Source organism: Diadema antillarum, unplaced genomic scaffold (genome assembly GCF_040938485.1).
Source record: "Diadema antillarum isolate AM-2024a unplaced genomic scaffold, OU_Dant_1.0 scf00000104, whole genome shotgun sequence".
Classification (NCBI taxonomy): Eukaryota; Metazoa; Echinodermata; class Echinoidea; order Diadematoida; family Diadematidae; genus Diadema; species Diadema antillarum.
The window spans coordinates 784,470-801,105 of NW_027270993.1; the positions used below are offsets into that span (position 1 = coordinate 784,470).

General features: G+C 37.5%; 1 protein-coding gene and 1 long non-coding RNA gene across 2 annotated transcripts; both read left to right on the forward strand.

Moving 5' to 3' along the window:
* Nucleotides 1-523: 523 nt before the first annotated feature.
* On the forward strand, nucleotides 524-9,226 carry LOC139719128 (plexin-A4-like; the record flags this gene model as incomplete). Its single annotated transcript, XM_071630560.1, has 2 exons — nucleotides 524-815; nucleotides 8,272-9,226. A coding segment is annotated over exon 2 (870 nt), but the record flags the coding sequence as incomplete, so codon positions are not given.
* Nucleotides 9,227-14,356: 5,130 nt separating this feature from the next.
* Nucleotides 14,357-15,925, forward strand: LOC139719094 (uncharacterized). The gene is made up of 3 exons (XR_011710061.1): nucleotides 14,357-14,490; nucleotides 15,134-15,246; nucleotides 15,802-15,925. It is a non-coding gene; the product is annotated as an uncharacterized lncRNA (long non-coding RNA).
* The last annotated feature ends 711 nt before the right edge of the window (nucleotides 15,926-16,636 follow it).

A 16,636-nucleotide genomic window follows, 5' to 3' on the forward strand; every position in this document is an offset into this window, starting at 1 on the left:
CCACGACGCATATAGATTGTATTCCCACACTGAAGAAAAGTGTAAAGCTACTGCGGCAGTGCTCGCCATAGTAACGACTTTATACTATACTGCAGAAGGCGGGCACATACGTGATATAGGGATTTCCCCAATTACTATCCGCCAGCGAACCTCGGGAGGCTACGTACATTACACGTTTGTTGATGCAAGTACATCAGCAGGTACGAAGATAAGACACGCACGGGAATAGGAGAGTAAATACCGACAACTCTGTTCATAATTGGCCTGTCATAACCGTCCCAAAAATATTCTGTAGGTTAGAGTTAAATTATACCGTTATTTTGGCTGAAAATCTAGCTGGGAAAGAGAATATCATAATTTTGCTGGTCCTAACTCTTGCTGCATGAAAAACATGTGTACCCTTGGCTATATTGGAATAATCCGCATGCGGAAGTAGCCCGAGCAAATTCACACGCACTTCCATCAACTCGGTACATTACAGGCACGGGGTGTTACCTCCTATTAACTTGTATTGGCATTGCACTTCACCACTTGCACAGCACGGCACCGAAATAATTTTGTACAGTGTGGAAACAGAACGGGGAATCACTGGAATATGACACTTCTGACGTTATCGATGTGTACTGTAGTAAACTACTTCATCGCGAACTCATGATATTGCACTACTCCTGTAAACTAGAGGATTTAAACTTTGTCTTGGGCGTGAAGTCAATCTCACTGACACTGTTGTTCACAAATGAAAGGAATTGTGCGGTTGACTGTACACCGCAGCTTTCCTACTCAGCTCAGCTACTGCCATCTTCACACATTGACAGGTAAATATCAGTTAATAGATTATTGTCATCTATCGTGAGTATAACGAGTTTGATTAATGGAACACATTAATTTCACTGAGCTCTTGAATTACTTTAGAATTGCTGCAAACCAGGCGCAGGCAAAGTATTGCATTGCTTTGATGTTAGCATGGCGTGGATGTGTCTTCGATCTTCTTGGCCATTTTGCTGACTATAAACCATACAGATACAGATACAGTAACAGATACAGATACACAGATGATGTATTGAATGTAAACTTTACTATACTACTTACTAGTATCAAACAAACAGACTAGTGCTTGGAATTGACCCTCCCTAGTTTGCCAGAGTTTTTAGTCACTGCTCTCACGACAGTTTATCCATTTGCCTTTCAAAATGGCCTAGGGTAGATATATGCATATACAGGCCCGTAGCCAGGATTTTTCAAGGGGGGGTGCGGTCACTAAAAAAACGGACCTTCGGTACCAATACCAATGATGACACATACACACACACACACACACACACACACAATTATATTCTTTGGACGACCGAACTACAAAAGTTGTATAAGAATTTGCGCGCGAAGCGCGCCGCAAATTGTGAATTTTGACTGTTTTAATGACGTTTTAAAGTCTCGAGGAAATTTGTATTTTTGTCTGTTGCATGCAATCGCGTTACGGTATTTCATCTAGGAAATAGTAAAAACTCATTTTGCCAGGAAGTTGCAAAGTTTAATTGTGTTCGAGACTCTGCGCGCATAGCGCGCCGCAAAATTGAGAATAGTGATTTTCCTGGTGTTGTTTTAACTGTTATTTTTTCTATTGTATACCCGCGTTAGCAGGCCTGAAGCCAGGATTTTTAAAGGAAGGGGGGATTGCGTTAATTAACAAAACGGTACTTTGATACTGTCCCGGGAGGGGTAGCGACAATTAAAAGGTGGACACCATGCTCATACATGGACTTTCAAAATGGCCCCTAAACGAGTAATGATCATATGATTTTTTCGGGCCTTAAAAACAAGTATTCCTTAAATGTTTCCTGCACCCTAAAGAAGTACTTCATCATGATTGAACAATATACCATTTTCCCAAATTTTTGATTATATACGCTCGTACATCACACTTTCCATCTAATCCGTGAGAAAAAACGACCCCTATTACGCGTTTTCTTTAGCGAGTATGGTCACGGTGTCCACCTTTCAGTTGGAGTTTTCCATCCCATTGTATGCTGTTTGGAAGATGAAACATTCACTTTACTATACAGTATATCAGCCGTTGGTATGCGAGTTTGTCAAAAACGAAAATAAATAAGAAAATTTTTAAAACAAAATGAATTGTAAATGTGAACCATTTATATTTTGCCTCCTTGTGGTAGGATATTTCCAGCATTTCCGAACTTTCAAATAATCATTTTAAATTTAATAATATTAAAGGTAGTAGATCCGATTCGCAAACATCTCCAATATCAGTCAAATGTCATATTAACCATCATGCTAAGAAGGTTTTCTTTGTGAAATTTGGAGGTCAGTGAAATTCAAAAATTGAACATCCGTTAGCCATTGGAAGAAGTTGAGTGCAAATTCAGACCTCAGGCTTAGTGCTCAGATGTTTTCCTATTTGATTTGATCTGTCTTACTGTGCACACTAAGATACATACTGGAATGGTTATTTCTTATTTATTAAATCATAGTAGCATATCATTCCTTTACAACATTATTTCAGTTGATTACCTGTGTACAACACGTGTATATAAGCGCCCGATTGCAGACAGCAGGTGGCAAGGTGACCGTTGCAACTACTTACATTATTACCACCTCCGAAGGAAATGCACCAGTCCGACTACAGCCATCATCGAAAAATGAGATGGAATGTGGAATGTATTTGGTCGTTTTTGCTCCCAAACTTAACAGTTATGTTGTCAATAAGGCTGCTACGTATCTAGATTATAATGTCTCACATACAACTGTATCTGGATATTGCATTGAAAATGATATTTGGCGAGAAACAAAAGCTTGAAATCACAGGAATTCACACTGCTGACAACGGCAGACAGTGAAGGACAACGGCTCAAATTTTCGTTGGTAGTCTCGTCACGTGATAGTTCTGTATGGATTGTACACGTTCCCTATGACAGCAATTGTGAATGGGTAGTCTAGCTTTACTGCAAATTTGCGTCAGGACTGCTCAACCAATGGACAAGATTCTTATGTCACAAAAATGGGCAGAACCTCTACTTTCTGAAACCGTGCGCCCCAAGTTTGTGCGATCTTCCGTTCTCGATATATCCCGTCTGGAAGAATTGCAAGACGGCAAAATATGCTCAAATTCATCAAATTTGGACTGTTCGCCATAGACAATTCTACTCAGAAGGTACTTTTCTGATCTAATTTGCGTCACTGCTACAAATGTTACAGTAAAGATATATACACATAAATAATCCCTAAAGTGTCCACTTTCAGAATCCGGGCGCCCCAAGTTTGCTTCTTAAACAGTTTAAAAGTTATGGTAGATTTTGTGGAAAAATGCGTCGATTTTTGACCCGTTTTACGTGTTGTAGCGTTCGCGCGGAAGCGCGGCTTCGCAGATGACCGAAAGTTTTCAATATGTAATAGCTCGCACAAATTGATACATAACATTTGTGTTTGTGTGCATGGGGACGATCCGATGGTTCATACAACAAAAGGGTTTCGTACAATTATTTTTAACATTGTTAAACGTACTCTTCCACATTTACGTAGCATATAATGTGTCTTTATATTTATTTGGATTGTTATCTTGAGAATTGCTAAAAACCGTTATTATGAAAAAGTGGACCTTTCAGAATTTGGGGGGGGGGGGTGCGTACGCACCCGACGCACCCCCCCTGGCTACGGGCCTGGCATATATATATATATATATATGTATATATAAATATTTGTCATTTAAATTAAGCCTTTATTTTTGACTGACATCCATGCACAAAGTCGTAATAATGAAATCACTTGATTCAACGTACAGTTAAACTCGCATAAGTCGATCTTCTCGGGACTGAGCAAAACACATCGACTTAGGCGAGTTTCGACTTGTGCGTAAGTAAAAAAAAAATTGACTTACAGTTACACCACGCATACACGTGTATAATGTACATGTATGTTGTCTACTTTGGAGCTGAGAGCTGGAGCGGTGTGCCCGATATTTGCCCTTCAGCAAGACACTTTATCCACATTGAATATTACCGTTATTCATTTCCAAAATTAAGAGCAAACATCTGACATTTATTCTAGCATCTTATGGAGCCGATTGTTACCGCTGTTCATTTCCAAAACTGAAGGCAAACATCGGGCTTTGTTGTTGTTGTTGTTGGCATGGCGTGCATTTTTGGTGACCCCGGTCGCATATTAACCATTCGCGAAATCGTGATACGATTCGCAAAAAGACTCCGCTAAGTATATAAGGCATAGATCGCTACACTCGGCAGAGGCGATACGTCGTCCTTTCACCAGGTCTGGGTAACGGAAACCAAAATCTCGCGTGAGTTCTTGCATTACTATCGTTAATGTCAACGAAGCATCGTTAATTTGCGCTTGGGATCGTTACTCATCGTTACTACAAACGTTGATTTTCCCGATCGTTACTTTTCGTTAATAACGATTCAGGTGAAACCTCTTGCGTAAATGATACGTCAATGTTTTTAACGCAAAGTTTCTTTTGGTATATACTGTATGTAAACAAAAACTGGCGTTTCATGCTTTTGACAGATGATTTATTACACAATAAAATCTTATTTGACTTAGGCAAGGTGAATTCAGTGGTTTTTCCGTGAAAGTGTTCTTGGAATTTCATTGACTTAGGCGAGTATTCGACTTAAAAAATTCGACTTGTGAGTGAATTAATACACGTAAGTCAATGGGGAAAATTCGGGACTTTTTAAAATCTTCGACTTGCGTGATTATTCGACATATGCGACGTCGACTGAGGCGAGTTTAACTGTATATTGAACGGTTTGATGTGAATGTACACAGCAGGAGTGGCCCACTGGTTTCGGGGGGTGGGGGAGAGTGAGATGCAGAATTTGTAAGAGAGGACTTTTGAAAGATATGCATCAGCAAGATTTACAGAGAATTGATACCTGATTGCATGATCAGGGGATGTGATTTGTAACTGTGAGAACAATAGTTACATTCGTATATTTTGTTAACTTGTAAATATTTAGTTAATAAGGTTCTTATCATTTATTTGTGAACATTTCTGTCTCTTATAATTTGTTGAAATTTATAAAGAAGAATATTTTAAAATTAATGGGAAATATCATGCTTTCAATATTAGTGCCATTTTGGAGATTTTTAAGAGACAATCACAATTAATCATGGGCCATGTGCTAGTTTATGCTTCATATTTTCTGGCCAGCCCAGGTTAGTATTATATACTGAACAGGTTTCTCAGCTAGGCCTAGGCCCCCTCAACACCAGCCAAGACAGTATGTCAGCTCAATGTGTTCTTTTCCAAAAACTAAGGTGGCAAGTTAGCATTAATCAGAGACTCCATTGCCCTAGTAACTTCAGGAGAAAAGCAGCTGGGATTGGGAATGTGAGAGAGAATCAAACCACCAAGTTACAATATAATTATACCGTATACGTAATATATTTAGCGAGTCTAATTTTCGCCAATTGACACTCCCCGGCAATTTCGCAAGTGTTTAAATTTGTGATTACCAAATCGAGAAATGTATACATGTATGTCGCATGATATTCATATTGGGATCAAAGTCAATATTTTTGTGTCTTTATTTTCGCGAATAGCACCTGACTCACAAAATTCACGAAAATAAAAACCTTGCAAAATATTCGGCGTATACATACTGTAGTGCAAGGGCCTCTGAAAAAGGCTGAGGTCAAAGGGGCATAACCATCCCAGCTTTTTTTTTTTTTCAGTGGCCCCTTGAATACCACAGTCTAACCTGTCTTTTGCAGCTACCCATGGGAGACCAAAGAAAAAGTGACCATTATAGACAGGTGGACACTATAGACAGGTTCTCTAACATGCTTTTTTCTCTTGGAGGGAATTGTTTTTAGTGGTCGCATACAACAGATGGATGCAATAGATGGGTGGTCACTAAGACAGGTTTTACTGTATTTGATTACATACCACCGATACCCGAGGATACTAGTGGTTGCCGGTCTTCAGTGCCCATCTATAGTGTACACAAATTTATGTAGTACCGTATTTAACCTTCACATGTAGATTATCTCCAAGTGACAGAGAAAGAGTGAAAGGCCCTGCATATTATGGTGGTCACAAAATTTGTATCCTGTGGTCACTATTTAACACCATAGATAGTGATCAGTAATGCCTTTTCAGGACAAGCCAGAAAAACAAAATAAAACAAAACAAGCCAAACATAACAAAACCCACAACCAAATTATAGAAATGTTGTAATTTTGTAATCATGTACAATGTACATAATGTAAAAGCAAAGTCCAAGCAAAAGAATATGGCCACCAACCATTTTTATTTCTGTTTCCCTTGAGTGACTACCACAGACAGGTTTGAAGCACTGGCAGTTACAGTTATTTATAGAGACCTCTATCAGACCTGTTCAATACGCAACTTATATTTCATAGTAGGCCTACCTGTAACCTACCTAAGATAACTTTAATTACAAACAACTTCCTCTTTCAGATTGGTACTCATAATCTTTATGGACATTCATCTTTGAGAATGCTAGATAGTGATTTTCCCTATTTTGACTATTTTTACTCTATTTTCTGAGAAGGAAAACAATTGCACAATGCCTAATCAGAAGTCCTCTTTTGTGTTTACTGGGTGGAGCTGTTGCACAGACTGCAATGTAAGTGCAGTCCTCGTAACTTTCATGGGTGTGTTTTGTTGATGCTATTTTTTTTTTGCCAATCACTGTAAAACTAATGAAAAAATACATCTGATCAATTCCCAGTGCATCTGTACGTACCTTTCACTGGCTGATCCAATTGTTTTTGGTGTCCAGTCTAGATTTTGTCACAACTCTGAGACAGTATATGAAGTGAAAGGGTGATATTTTGTAACAATTTTCTTGTCATGTGTTTCTATAATAAGTGTATCTGGTGACTGGTGATGACTTGGGCATAAAATGCCCATGTAATACATAACATGAACAATTATTACATATGTAATTTTCTTCTTTTAGTAAATTTATTGTACAGTATTGTTGTTTTTATTCTCTTTAACTATTAATAGCTATTTGAAGGAAAAAGTATTCTTGGGTTGAGCAATATATAACCCCATTTAAAAAGTGAAAGTAACATGTTTAAACTAGAGAAACACTCTGAGAGCGCAGACCTCCGCCAAGCATGCAGCTCATTTCCACCACTGATCTTGTTCTTCCATAGAGATATCAGAGATGTCCACCCATGCGTACTTATAGCATTGTGTGCTGAAAGTCGCCTGATTTCCCAATATAGAAGCCTTTGTTACGTCATAAACCCTCAGCTGCACGGCGGTCCTCACCATAGCAGAAACTAGAGCACGCACTTTTGTGTGCGCATGCAAACCTCAAATACGCGCGGCCTGAACTCCCAAGTTCATTGACCCTACCTGCCAAAATATCGAAAATCCTTCATAAATTCCCCCAAAATTCTTGCATCACTACCAAAAGTATAATCATTTGTTACTTGTGTCATTCTCAACCGTTCCTGCAAGTTTCATCCCAATCCGTTAAGAACTTTTTGAGTTATTTTTACACACGGACAAACTAACTTACTAACTTACAAACAAACAAACCAACGGTAACGAAAACATGTATATATGTTCTCATATGATTTCTATAGTGGGTTACTGCTACTTGTACACAAATGTCCAAAAATCAGCAAATGTGCTTGCTGGGCTAGCTACTTGTAATCTTATAGTTGTAATCATGGATGAATGTTCAATACACTGTACCTGCCGGTTGCAGCTCTGGAGAATACATTTGTATGGTCATTGACTGCTTTACAAGATCATATCATTACTATTGTGAAACCGATAATGTTTTTATGTGATTGGGAGAAATACAGCATTAACCTCACTGCAAATGTTTTATGACACTAAAATGATTTTACATTTTGCATGACTCTGTTTCATAATATTGCAGTTCAGTTTGATTCATTTTTTGAAATTCTTGATATCATCGGTAACACAATTTTTGTTCAGAGACAGTATTCTTACACAACGCATTTATATTGATGACAAAGATAAGGCACAAATTATCAAATTATAAAAAGAAAACAAATGATAGAGAACAGTGTACATGTTGTGAATCATGTTTTATATTACACTTTAGAAGTTAACATTTTCAATTATATGAAATGCAATATCATTGCAAAATTGTAATGTATACTCTGTTTTATAATAAATTTCCTTTTCAGGAGTGCATAGTGACTGTAATATGAACTATGTCTGATGTGCAGTATAAACATTCTTAATCATTATCATTATCACTTTTCTTTTTATTTTTCATGCAGATTAATCCAATGCTTCATGCTGGATCTACATTACGACTCGGTTGATCTGCTTTGAGCCAGGGTTGTTCTGAGCTAAAGTGGCAACATGGAATGCAGTTATGTGCTTCGGATACACTGGAATCTGTGTAGTCTGGTAGTATTTACATGCATACTGTCGCTGATTGGGGATTCGACAGCAACACCAGTATCAACATACCTCAGGGGAAGCTTCCGCGGAGCGCCAGGCAGTGTCTTCAACCACTTCCTTGTCAGTAATGCAGGTGGCGAAGAGTTTGTGTACGTGGGAGCAAGGTCCAGGATTTATCAGCTAGACAGAAATCTGGCACACTTGAAAAATGACAGTACAGACCCTGACGGCTGTGGCAATAATTGCGAGGATAATGACAACACCATCCTCGCTGTTGCAGCATCTCCTCGCAATCACCTTGTCCTGTGCAGAAAAAATGACGGCTTGTGTGAATACAGAAATCTAACAACACTAATAATTTTGGAATCCGGCTCTTCTGATAAAGTTGTAACGCCATCAGAACTGGAAACATCCTTTGTAGGACTTACAGGGCAGCTACCAAACGAGAAATGGTATCTTTTTGTTGCTCCAACTACCAGAGATGGCACTGGCACCCCATTCGTTCCAGTAGGAATACGCATATTAGAAACAGATACAAGTGAACCAACTCTTAATCTTATTTATTCCACACAAAATAAGGAAACAAATCAAAAAGTGGAGTTTATCGATGGAATGCATTGGAATGACTACATGTTCTTCATTTTGCAGGAGTCCCCTGGGTCATCCCCAAGATCAAAACTAGGACGTATCTGTACCGATGATAGTACATTGTCCACCAACCTTGATTCATATATGGAAATTGAATTGTCTTGTGGAAACATTGCATCTATACAAGCTGCTCATATTGGTCCAGTCTCTCCCCAACTTGCTGAGTCGCTTGGTATCAACACAGATGATGATGCTTTATTTACCATCTTCACCACGATTAATAATGAGCAATCATGGCTCTGTATCTACCCAATGTCAGTTGTCCAAGACAGGTTCATCGATGCTGTGTATGGCTGTGGGTCAGATCCACAACCAAGTCCAGCAGTAGGGAAAGAAATTGACTACATTGCAAACCCATCATGTGAAGGAGTCATACCGGTAAATTGTAGCCTCTAACTTGTACTGAGATTGAGCTACACATGTCTGTTTCCTTTGAAACTGAAAGATCATGAATATACTAAAGATACTGGTTCTTCATTTTTCTTGTAGGTTTAGAGCCTTTTCTGTCTGACAGTCTGTCTAAGTTCTGTCTGTCCTTACATCTGTCTCTTCCCTAGGTGCTCTTTGTGTATACTCTAATGTTAAAAGTCATCCTTGTCTGCATACAAAATATTTGGGCGAAACGCTTAGGGTAAATTACATGTATGCAGGTCTGAATGAATTTTTTTTTCTAATTTCCAGGATTTTATCAGTGAATTTAATACTGTGGATATGTAAATTTTTTACGAGATGATAATTCTCATGAATTTTGTGTGATGTGAAACTAGTGTGAAAGTATAAGCATGCATTTTTTTTGTTTTGTTATATATCATGTAGTATCATATCTATGATATCAAGGTGGGCATATTGTAAGAATAGGCCTTCTATCATGTTATGTAATCTTGTGCATTTTCACTGCTCAATTAGTGATTTTGGTGTCATAATGAGGACCAACTACCTTTATTAACATAGTATAATGCTACCAAACCCTTGATACCGTAGCTACCACGGTGCTGTTTGAAGTCAATTGTCATGATTCTTTTGGAAATTAAAAACACTCAAAATTCATCCCACCTGACTGCCCGCAAAAAGAAAAAGAGAAAAAAATCACTCATGCCAAGATTTCTGTGATGATAATTTCTTATTTCAGTATTTTTTATGCCTCCGCCATGAAGTGTTGCCAGAAGCATTATGTTTTTGTGACCGTTTTCTGTCCGTCTTTCCGTTTGTCCTTCATCCGTCCTTTTGTCTGTAATCAATTTTGTGGACAGCATATCTAGAAAACCGTTAGAGGTATCCTAATGAAACTTGGCAAGTATATGAGTGGGTGAAGTTGTGTCTTATCAATTTTTTGGCGCACATGCTCAATGTCAAAGGTCAAAGGTCAATGTCAAATGCTCAAAATTTTACTATTTCTCCCATATTTATGCAATGCAAGGAGATATTTTCTTGAAACTTAGTGTATACATGAACTACCAATAAAGATTCTCCAGAGAGAACTTCCAGTCGTTATTTCAAAGGTCAAAGGTCAAGAGAAAATTTGTGACTTTTTTCTCCATATCTCACAAATGGTTCAAGGTATCTTCATGGAACTTACTATAGTACATATGCGTGTACTGACTAGCAGCGCTTGATTATCTAGGGAATTTAGGGGTCATGGGTCAAAAGTCTAGAATTAACTCCTCAAAATCTTACTATTTCCCTCTTTTCTAGATGCAATGCCTGCAGGATTTTCTTGGAAGTTTCTTGCCATAAGGTCAAAGGAAAGTTCAAGGAAAGTGAACATTCAACACATTTGTGACAAATCTGTCATTTTAATATTTTGCCAGTTATGTGAAACTGTCACCACACATTGTCAAGACACTGTATTATAGACCTATTAGGAGAACCATTCATTATAGAGGCATACCAGTAGCAATAGCAACATTTCTAGTTCTCAATAAAAAGCAAACAAAGTAGTTGTTTGTTGAGCTAATTCCCTCAGTGTTAGATGGAGGTATTAATCACATTAGGCGTTTTCACATCAGCCCGATGAAAATCCAAGCTCGAGATATTTTTTTATTTCCCCAAGTCATAAAATAGTGCGCTATTTCGAAACATCAGGCTGATGTGAAAACGCCTATAGAGTGATAATTTTAGTTGTTTTTTTTTCTTGATTGTACTAGAACTATTTATGAATAGATTGCTATCAGTGCTGTCTGGTATCTTGAGATTGCATATTGTGAATTCATATTTTTAAAACTTGTGGAAGTGTAACAGTGAACATGCTATTAGGCAGAGGGACAAATTCTTTTCTATACCAATGTTGCTAAAAGTCACATGTTGGCAATATGGCAAAAAGGTTTTGACAGAAGTAAATCATCAGTAGTGCTTTAAGCAACAAGAATGATCATCACTGATAAACAGCAGGTGCAAAACCTTTCAATTTCAGCAGTATGATGTTTATTAAATCTTTGTATCATTTGTAACTGTAGTATTATTATCGCTTTTCCTCACTCACATGCACACACACACACACACACACACACACACACACACACACACACACACACACACACACACACACACACACACACACACACACACACACAAATATGTATAGAGCATTAAAGTTGTATTCCATTTATCTATGCTCTTGGTAGCTTCAAAGGAGTGCTGTGACAAAGGATATGGCGTGCCAGGGCAAGTCGGGTACTATAGAGCTATACACGTATGCTGAGGCATCTAATGCCTTAAGCACATCTGGAAGTCTGAAACTTGAGGGAGGGCAGGGTTCTATCACCACTCTAACAATGGAAAACCAGACGGTCGCATTCATATCATCCTCACCTGGAAACCTACAAAAGGTAAATTGAAATGTCTGTGTACAGTGTTTGTCTACATGTATATGTGACCCTGCATCACAAAACCAACAAAAAGTCGCTAGACATGGTTTTTAGTCATGGGCAAATTCTGAAGAAGCAGACTTTAAGCTTTAAAATGATGTGCACCTCAATTGAAATGGACTAAATATTGGAAAGAAAGCACACACTCTGGAAGAGTGTGTACTGAGAAAAGAAGCTACGAAGTATAGGGTTGATTACTCTTAACAATCCTTGCTTAGCTGTGCAATAAATGGGACAAAAAGCAGTACAGTATGTAAAACACCATATCAACAACAATGAAGGGAGATAAGCTGAAATTGAGCATGTAAACCCCTTCTATCCATTACTAATACAGACTGTACCAACTTTCAAAGCTGTAGCATTATCCTTTAAAAAGTATAGAGTTGAAGGTGATGAATATAATGTGAAGTGGTTTTTTTCAGAAATGAAAGGGATCTCTAAGACATACATGTACCTAATCAACTATTCTACAAAATGTAATCTAGAAAACTTCTAAAAATGCAATTTCCCATTCATTTTATGATTCAAAATTTTAGAATAATGTAGAAGAAGAACTACTCTTTCAAGAAGTTTGAAACACTCAAGATTGACTAGGTTGACCCATTTCACCAATTTTGAGTCGTCAGATACAGTTGTAATATCAGGGTGTGTGACTTTTAGTTTGTTTTGTGATGCACTGTCACATAAACACAAGACGAAGTTCTTGTGTACATTGTATACAGTCAGTAATTTCTTTTCAGTTGTGGTCTATCTCACTGAGCATATTATACAAGTTGTATGTTAGCAGTAATGCTAATAAAAGGAACCATGATAGCTCTTGACTCTTAAATAAAATGGTCTTGGAATGAGGAAAATTCCACAGCAAGCAACCTCTTGAAAGAGAGAGAGAGAAAAAAAAACCTTTTTGTAGTGACCAAAATCATATTTTGCAAACAATTATGTACCTGGTACCGGGGCCTCTGTTTTATCAAAAGGTAAAATTGATTTTGAGTTTCTTTACCACACAGGCTGCCATAGACTTACTGTTGAAATCAACTATATTATCAATTTTAACTCTTCATAAAACAGGACCCTTCTTCACTACATTCTATTCCAGCATTTAAATTTGATCCATGTGAGTATGTGACAGTCAGCAGCCCCAGGATGGCCATATACTGTATGCTGTTGATTAGCTCTGCCAAGGAAGTTATGTTTTTGTTGGTATTGGTTTTTCTCTTTGCAAAAAGACACAGAAATGGATTTAGATAACATTTTCAGAAAAATAGGATAATGGCATAAGGAACAGATGATTAAATATTGGTATGATCTGAGTCACCATCAGGATCCAGGACTCTTTAAAAAAGATTTTGAAGGATTCTATTCTACTGGCAAATATACTAGTCTACAAAGGAGGGAATTCAGTCTGCATATTTGAGGTGCAACAAAAAGCTAGGGTATACTGGCACACTTTGACAGATTCTTTACCATATGGAAATAGGACTATTTTCGTCACAAATGTGTGTATATATGGAAATGAGCTGCTTGGCCTATGCTCTCTGAATTATTTTTCAGTTATTCATGTGCCCACTGAATGCATATGTGCCCAAAATAAGTCATCAAGAGATCAAGATACAGCAGGTCGTTAATGAGCATTCGGCAATGGGGAGTCCCATTTCTTTTTAGCTTACATAGATAATTGGTTTCTGCAGTTTCTTTTGTTTTTCCAGTACAAGATTTGACAAAGCGAGTTTCCTCCAGTGATCATAATATTGAATTCATTGCAAAGTTGGTTCTAATTTCCACATAGCTAAAGTTGCAGGGGTTGACCCAAATATCAAGCTTAATGCCATGATAATTTTGAAGAGATAGGTGTGTACAGTCTCAGAAATTTGCCTTAGAATGTGTTGATCTCTGAATTCAAAATGGGCAGGATTCGGGGGTTAGGGTATTAGACTCGCACACAGCAAGCGTCTATTTTGTAAGTAAGGTGCCATTGAATGCAGCATATCTCAAGGAAACCATTTCCCTAGATGACTGCACTGCACATGAGTGTCACAACAAGCGGCCTTCCAAGATTGAGGAAGTTCACACCTTATTGCAGTGAGGGCAGTGTGGTTTACAATGTAAACAAGGAGTATTCTGGTATGTTATGCAGCAAAAAATGGCTACACCCCTTGTGTACTCATTCAAAAGTGTAAACTTCCATTTATAATGTAATAACCCTCCAGCTATTCCTGTTTCAATTTGTTTATCCCATATCTGCACTGGTCTGTCGCTGCTGTACGTCAACTTTAGTACAAACAACTTTTCTTTGTACTGTATTATACCCCTACAGAGTATACTGTACAACTGTATTAACTTCATTTTTACTCCAGTTTGATCATCATATGAGATGGAATTGCTGCATTCTTATTCGTCATTATCATTAGAAATATCATTATTCCCACGTAATGATTTGATTCGATTGTGCTACAGGTGCACATAGAAGCGGTTGATAGTGCAAGACTGTACGAGACTGTGGATCTGGAAGTGAGCAACGTCTTAAGAGATGTTCATCTTGATGAGGAAAGAGAGGAGTTGTTTATCTTGTCCGAAGAAGAGGTGAGTGGACTTTTGCTTTGTTGAAAGAAGTTGTTATTCTATGTTTTAGTGACCTTTATAAACAGCTAAAGTATGTTTCATTTTCAAGGGCCCACTCTTCATTTGACTTGATGGCTACACATCCATGTTCACAAAAAGAATCTAAGAATGGTCTGAATTTTTTTATGAAGTCAAAGGAGTCAAGTTGTGTCCAGATGAAAAGTACACAAAATAGCATACTTACACATAATATATGACTTTTAAAGCTTCCTTCTTGCAAAGTGTCACCAAAGAATACAAGTCTGTGTATATACCCTGTGATGGCAGTGAAAATTGGAAGCGCCTCTTTTAACCCAGAGATCAAAATGCTAATGAAATATAACATCCGAATACTGGTTGGTCATTTTTTGTTTTGTTTTTGTTTTTGTTGGTGTTTTTTTTTCAAACAAACAAAAGATACAATGTAAAATAATGCAAGTAATAATAAAACATCAACTTGTAAACAGCTAGGGCGTATACATAGACTATCGACTTGTGAATATAATAGTCTTTTATAAGCTGAACAAAGCAAACAAAGAAACACCTTCAGTGGAACAGAGTGAAGAACTGCTTAGATTTTTCTTCTTCTTTTCATTTAAACGGTTTGACTCACTACCTTTTTTAGCTTTTGAAGTTGGACATCATTAACTGTGCCCAGTACACCACATGTGATGAATGCATCAGACCATCTTCAAGGACAGGAGATCCGTTTTGTGGTTGGTGCACATTGGAAGCCAAGTAAGTTCTATTTCTCTTCACGCTTTCTCACTTTGCAGAACAATAATTAAACATATCTGACAGAATGTCTACATTTCATATTATAATCAATATGACCTATATAATATAAGTAAAATCAAGCAATCACAAAAGTGAGCATTTGATTACAATCAGTATATGTATAAGTAAGTAAGAATATCAATATCTATGTGCTTTCATGAAACAGTGCTACAGGTCATTATGACAGAAATAATGAATGTGAAACCTTCAGTAGTATGTTTTGATGAATTATACAAAGCAGTAGGAGGGTCATGAGACAATTACATAATCTTTTTTTCTCATTTGCATATGAGATTTACCAATTTCACAGTTTCTTGAAAATATCAGATTTTAAAGAATGTACTGTAACTTTTATGTTGTCATTAAATGTCACTGAAAGTCACTGAAAATGTCACAGTTCTGTTCATCTATATCTGTTGTAAGATCTACTTCAAAAATTAGTAAACTCTCCCTTAAAATTGCAGTAAGATCTTAGAAGAGTTAAATCATTTAATCATTACTTTTCCATGATCACAGATGCAGCAGGCTCAGTAACTGTGAAGATTCGTCTGTACCACTGAGATGGCTGAGTTACACAGATGAATGCCCAGCCATGAGGAACATCACGCCCCCTGCTCTTTATTACCAAGATGTTCAGCCGGTGAGTCCCAGTTTTGATAAAGAGTCTTGTCTCTTTTAAATCATGTGTCTTCAATTTTACGGAGAAGACAGGGAAATGTTCTTCTTTTTAAAATCATTTACAACCTTTTCATGTCTGTGTTACTTTTGCAGTTACTGTAAAAGTGGAAATTTTCGCAGGGTTCAAATTTTCGCGCATTTCGCGCAACCAGAAACTAGCGCGAAAATAACAGCACGCGAATATTTTTGCTTGCCATATGTGCCTGTGCGTGATGTCTTGATTCCGCGGAATTAAAAACTCTTCCGACCCGGCCAAGCGCAAAAAATTAGTCACGCGAAAATATCCACTTTTACAGTATTGTTTTCTGAAGCAGATGATGAACAAAAATGCAACAAAGAATGACAGTCTGAATTACATGTTTACCCAGCAGACAGTGAACATTTACATGTGCCTTGTTCATGACATTATTAATTACTGACTTGGACTCAGATCATGGCACTAAAAAAGATCATTGTATGGAGGTTTATTAAAAAATGATGGAGACATGAATTAGATAAATATTTGTTAATGACAGGTCTACTGGTCAAAGTTTAGATGTATCTTTCTGTGCATTGTTTGAAGTTTCTAAGGGTGAGCCCTTTTTAGAAGAGTTGTGCGATGTAGTGCAGAAAGGGAACATTATTTTTTTTCTAGCTGTCCTTTGAATGCTCAGCTGTTGCCTTGCACAATTAA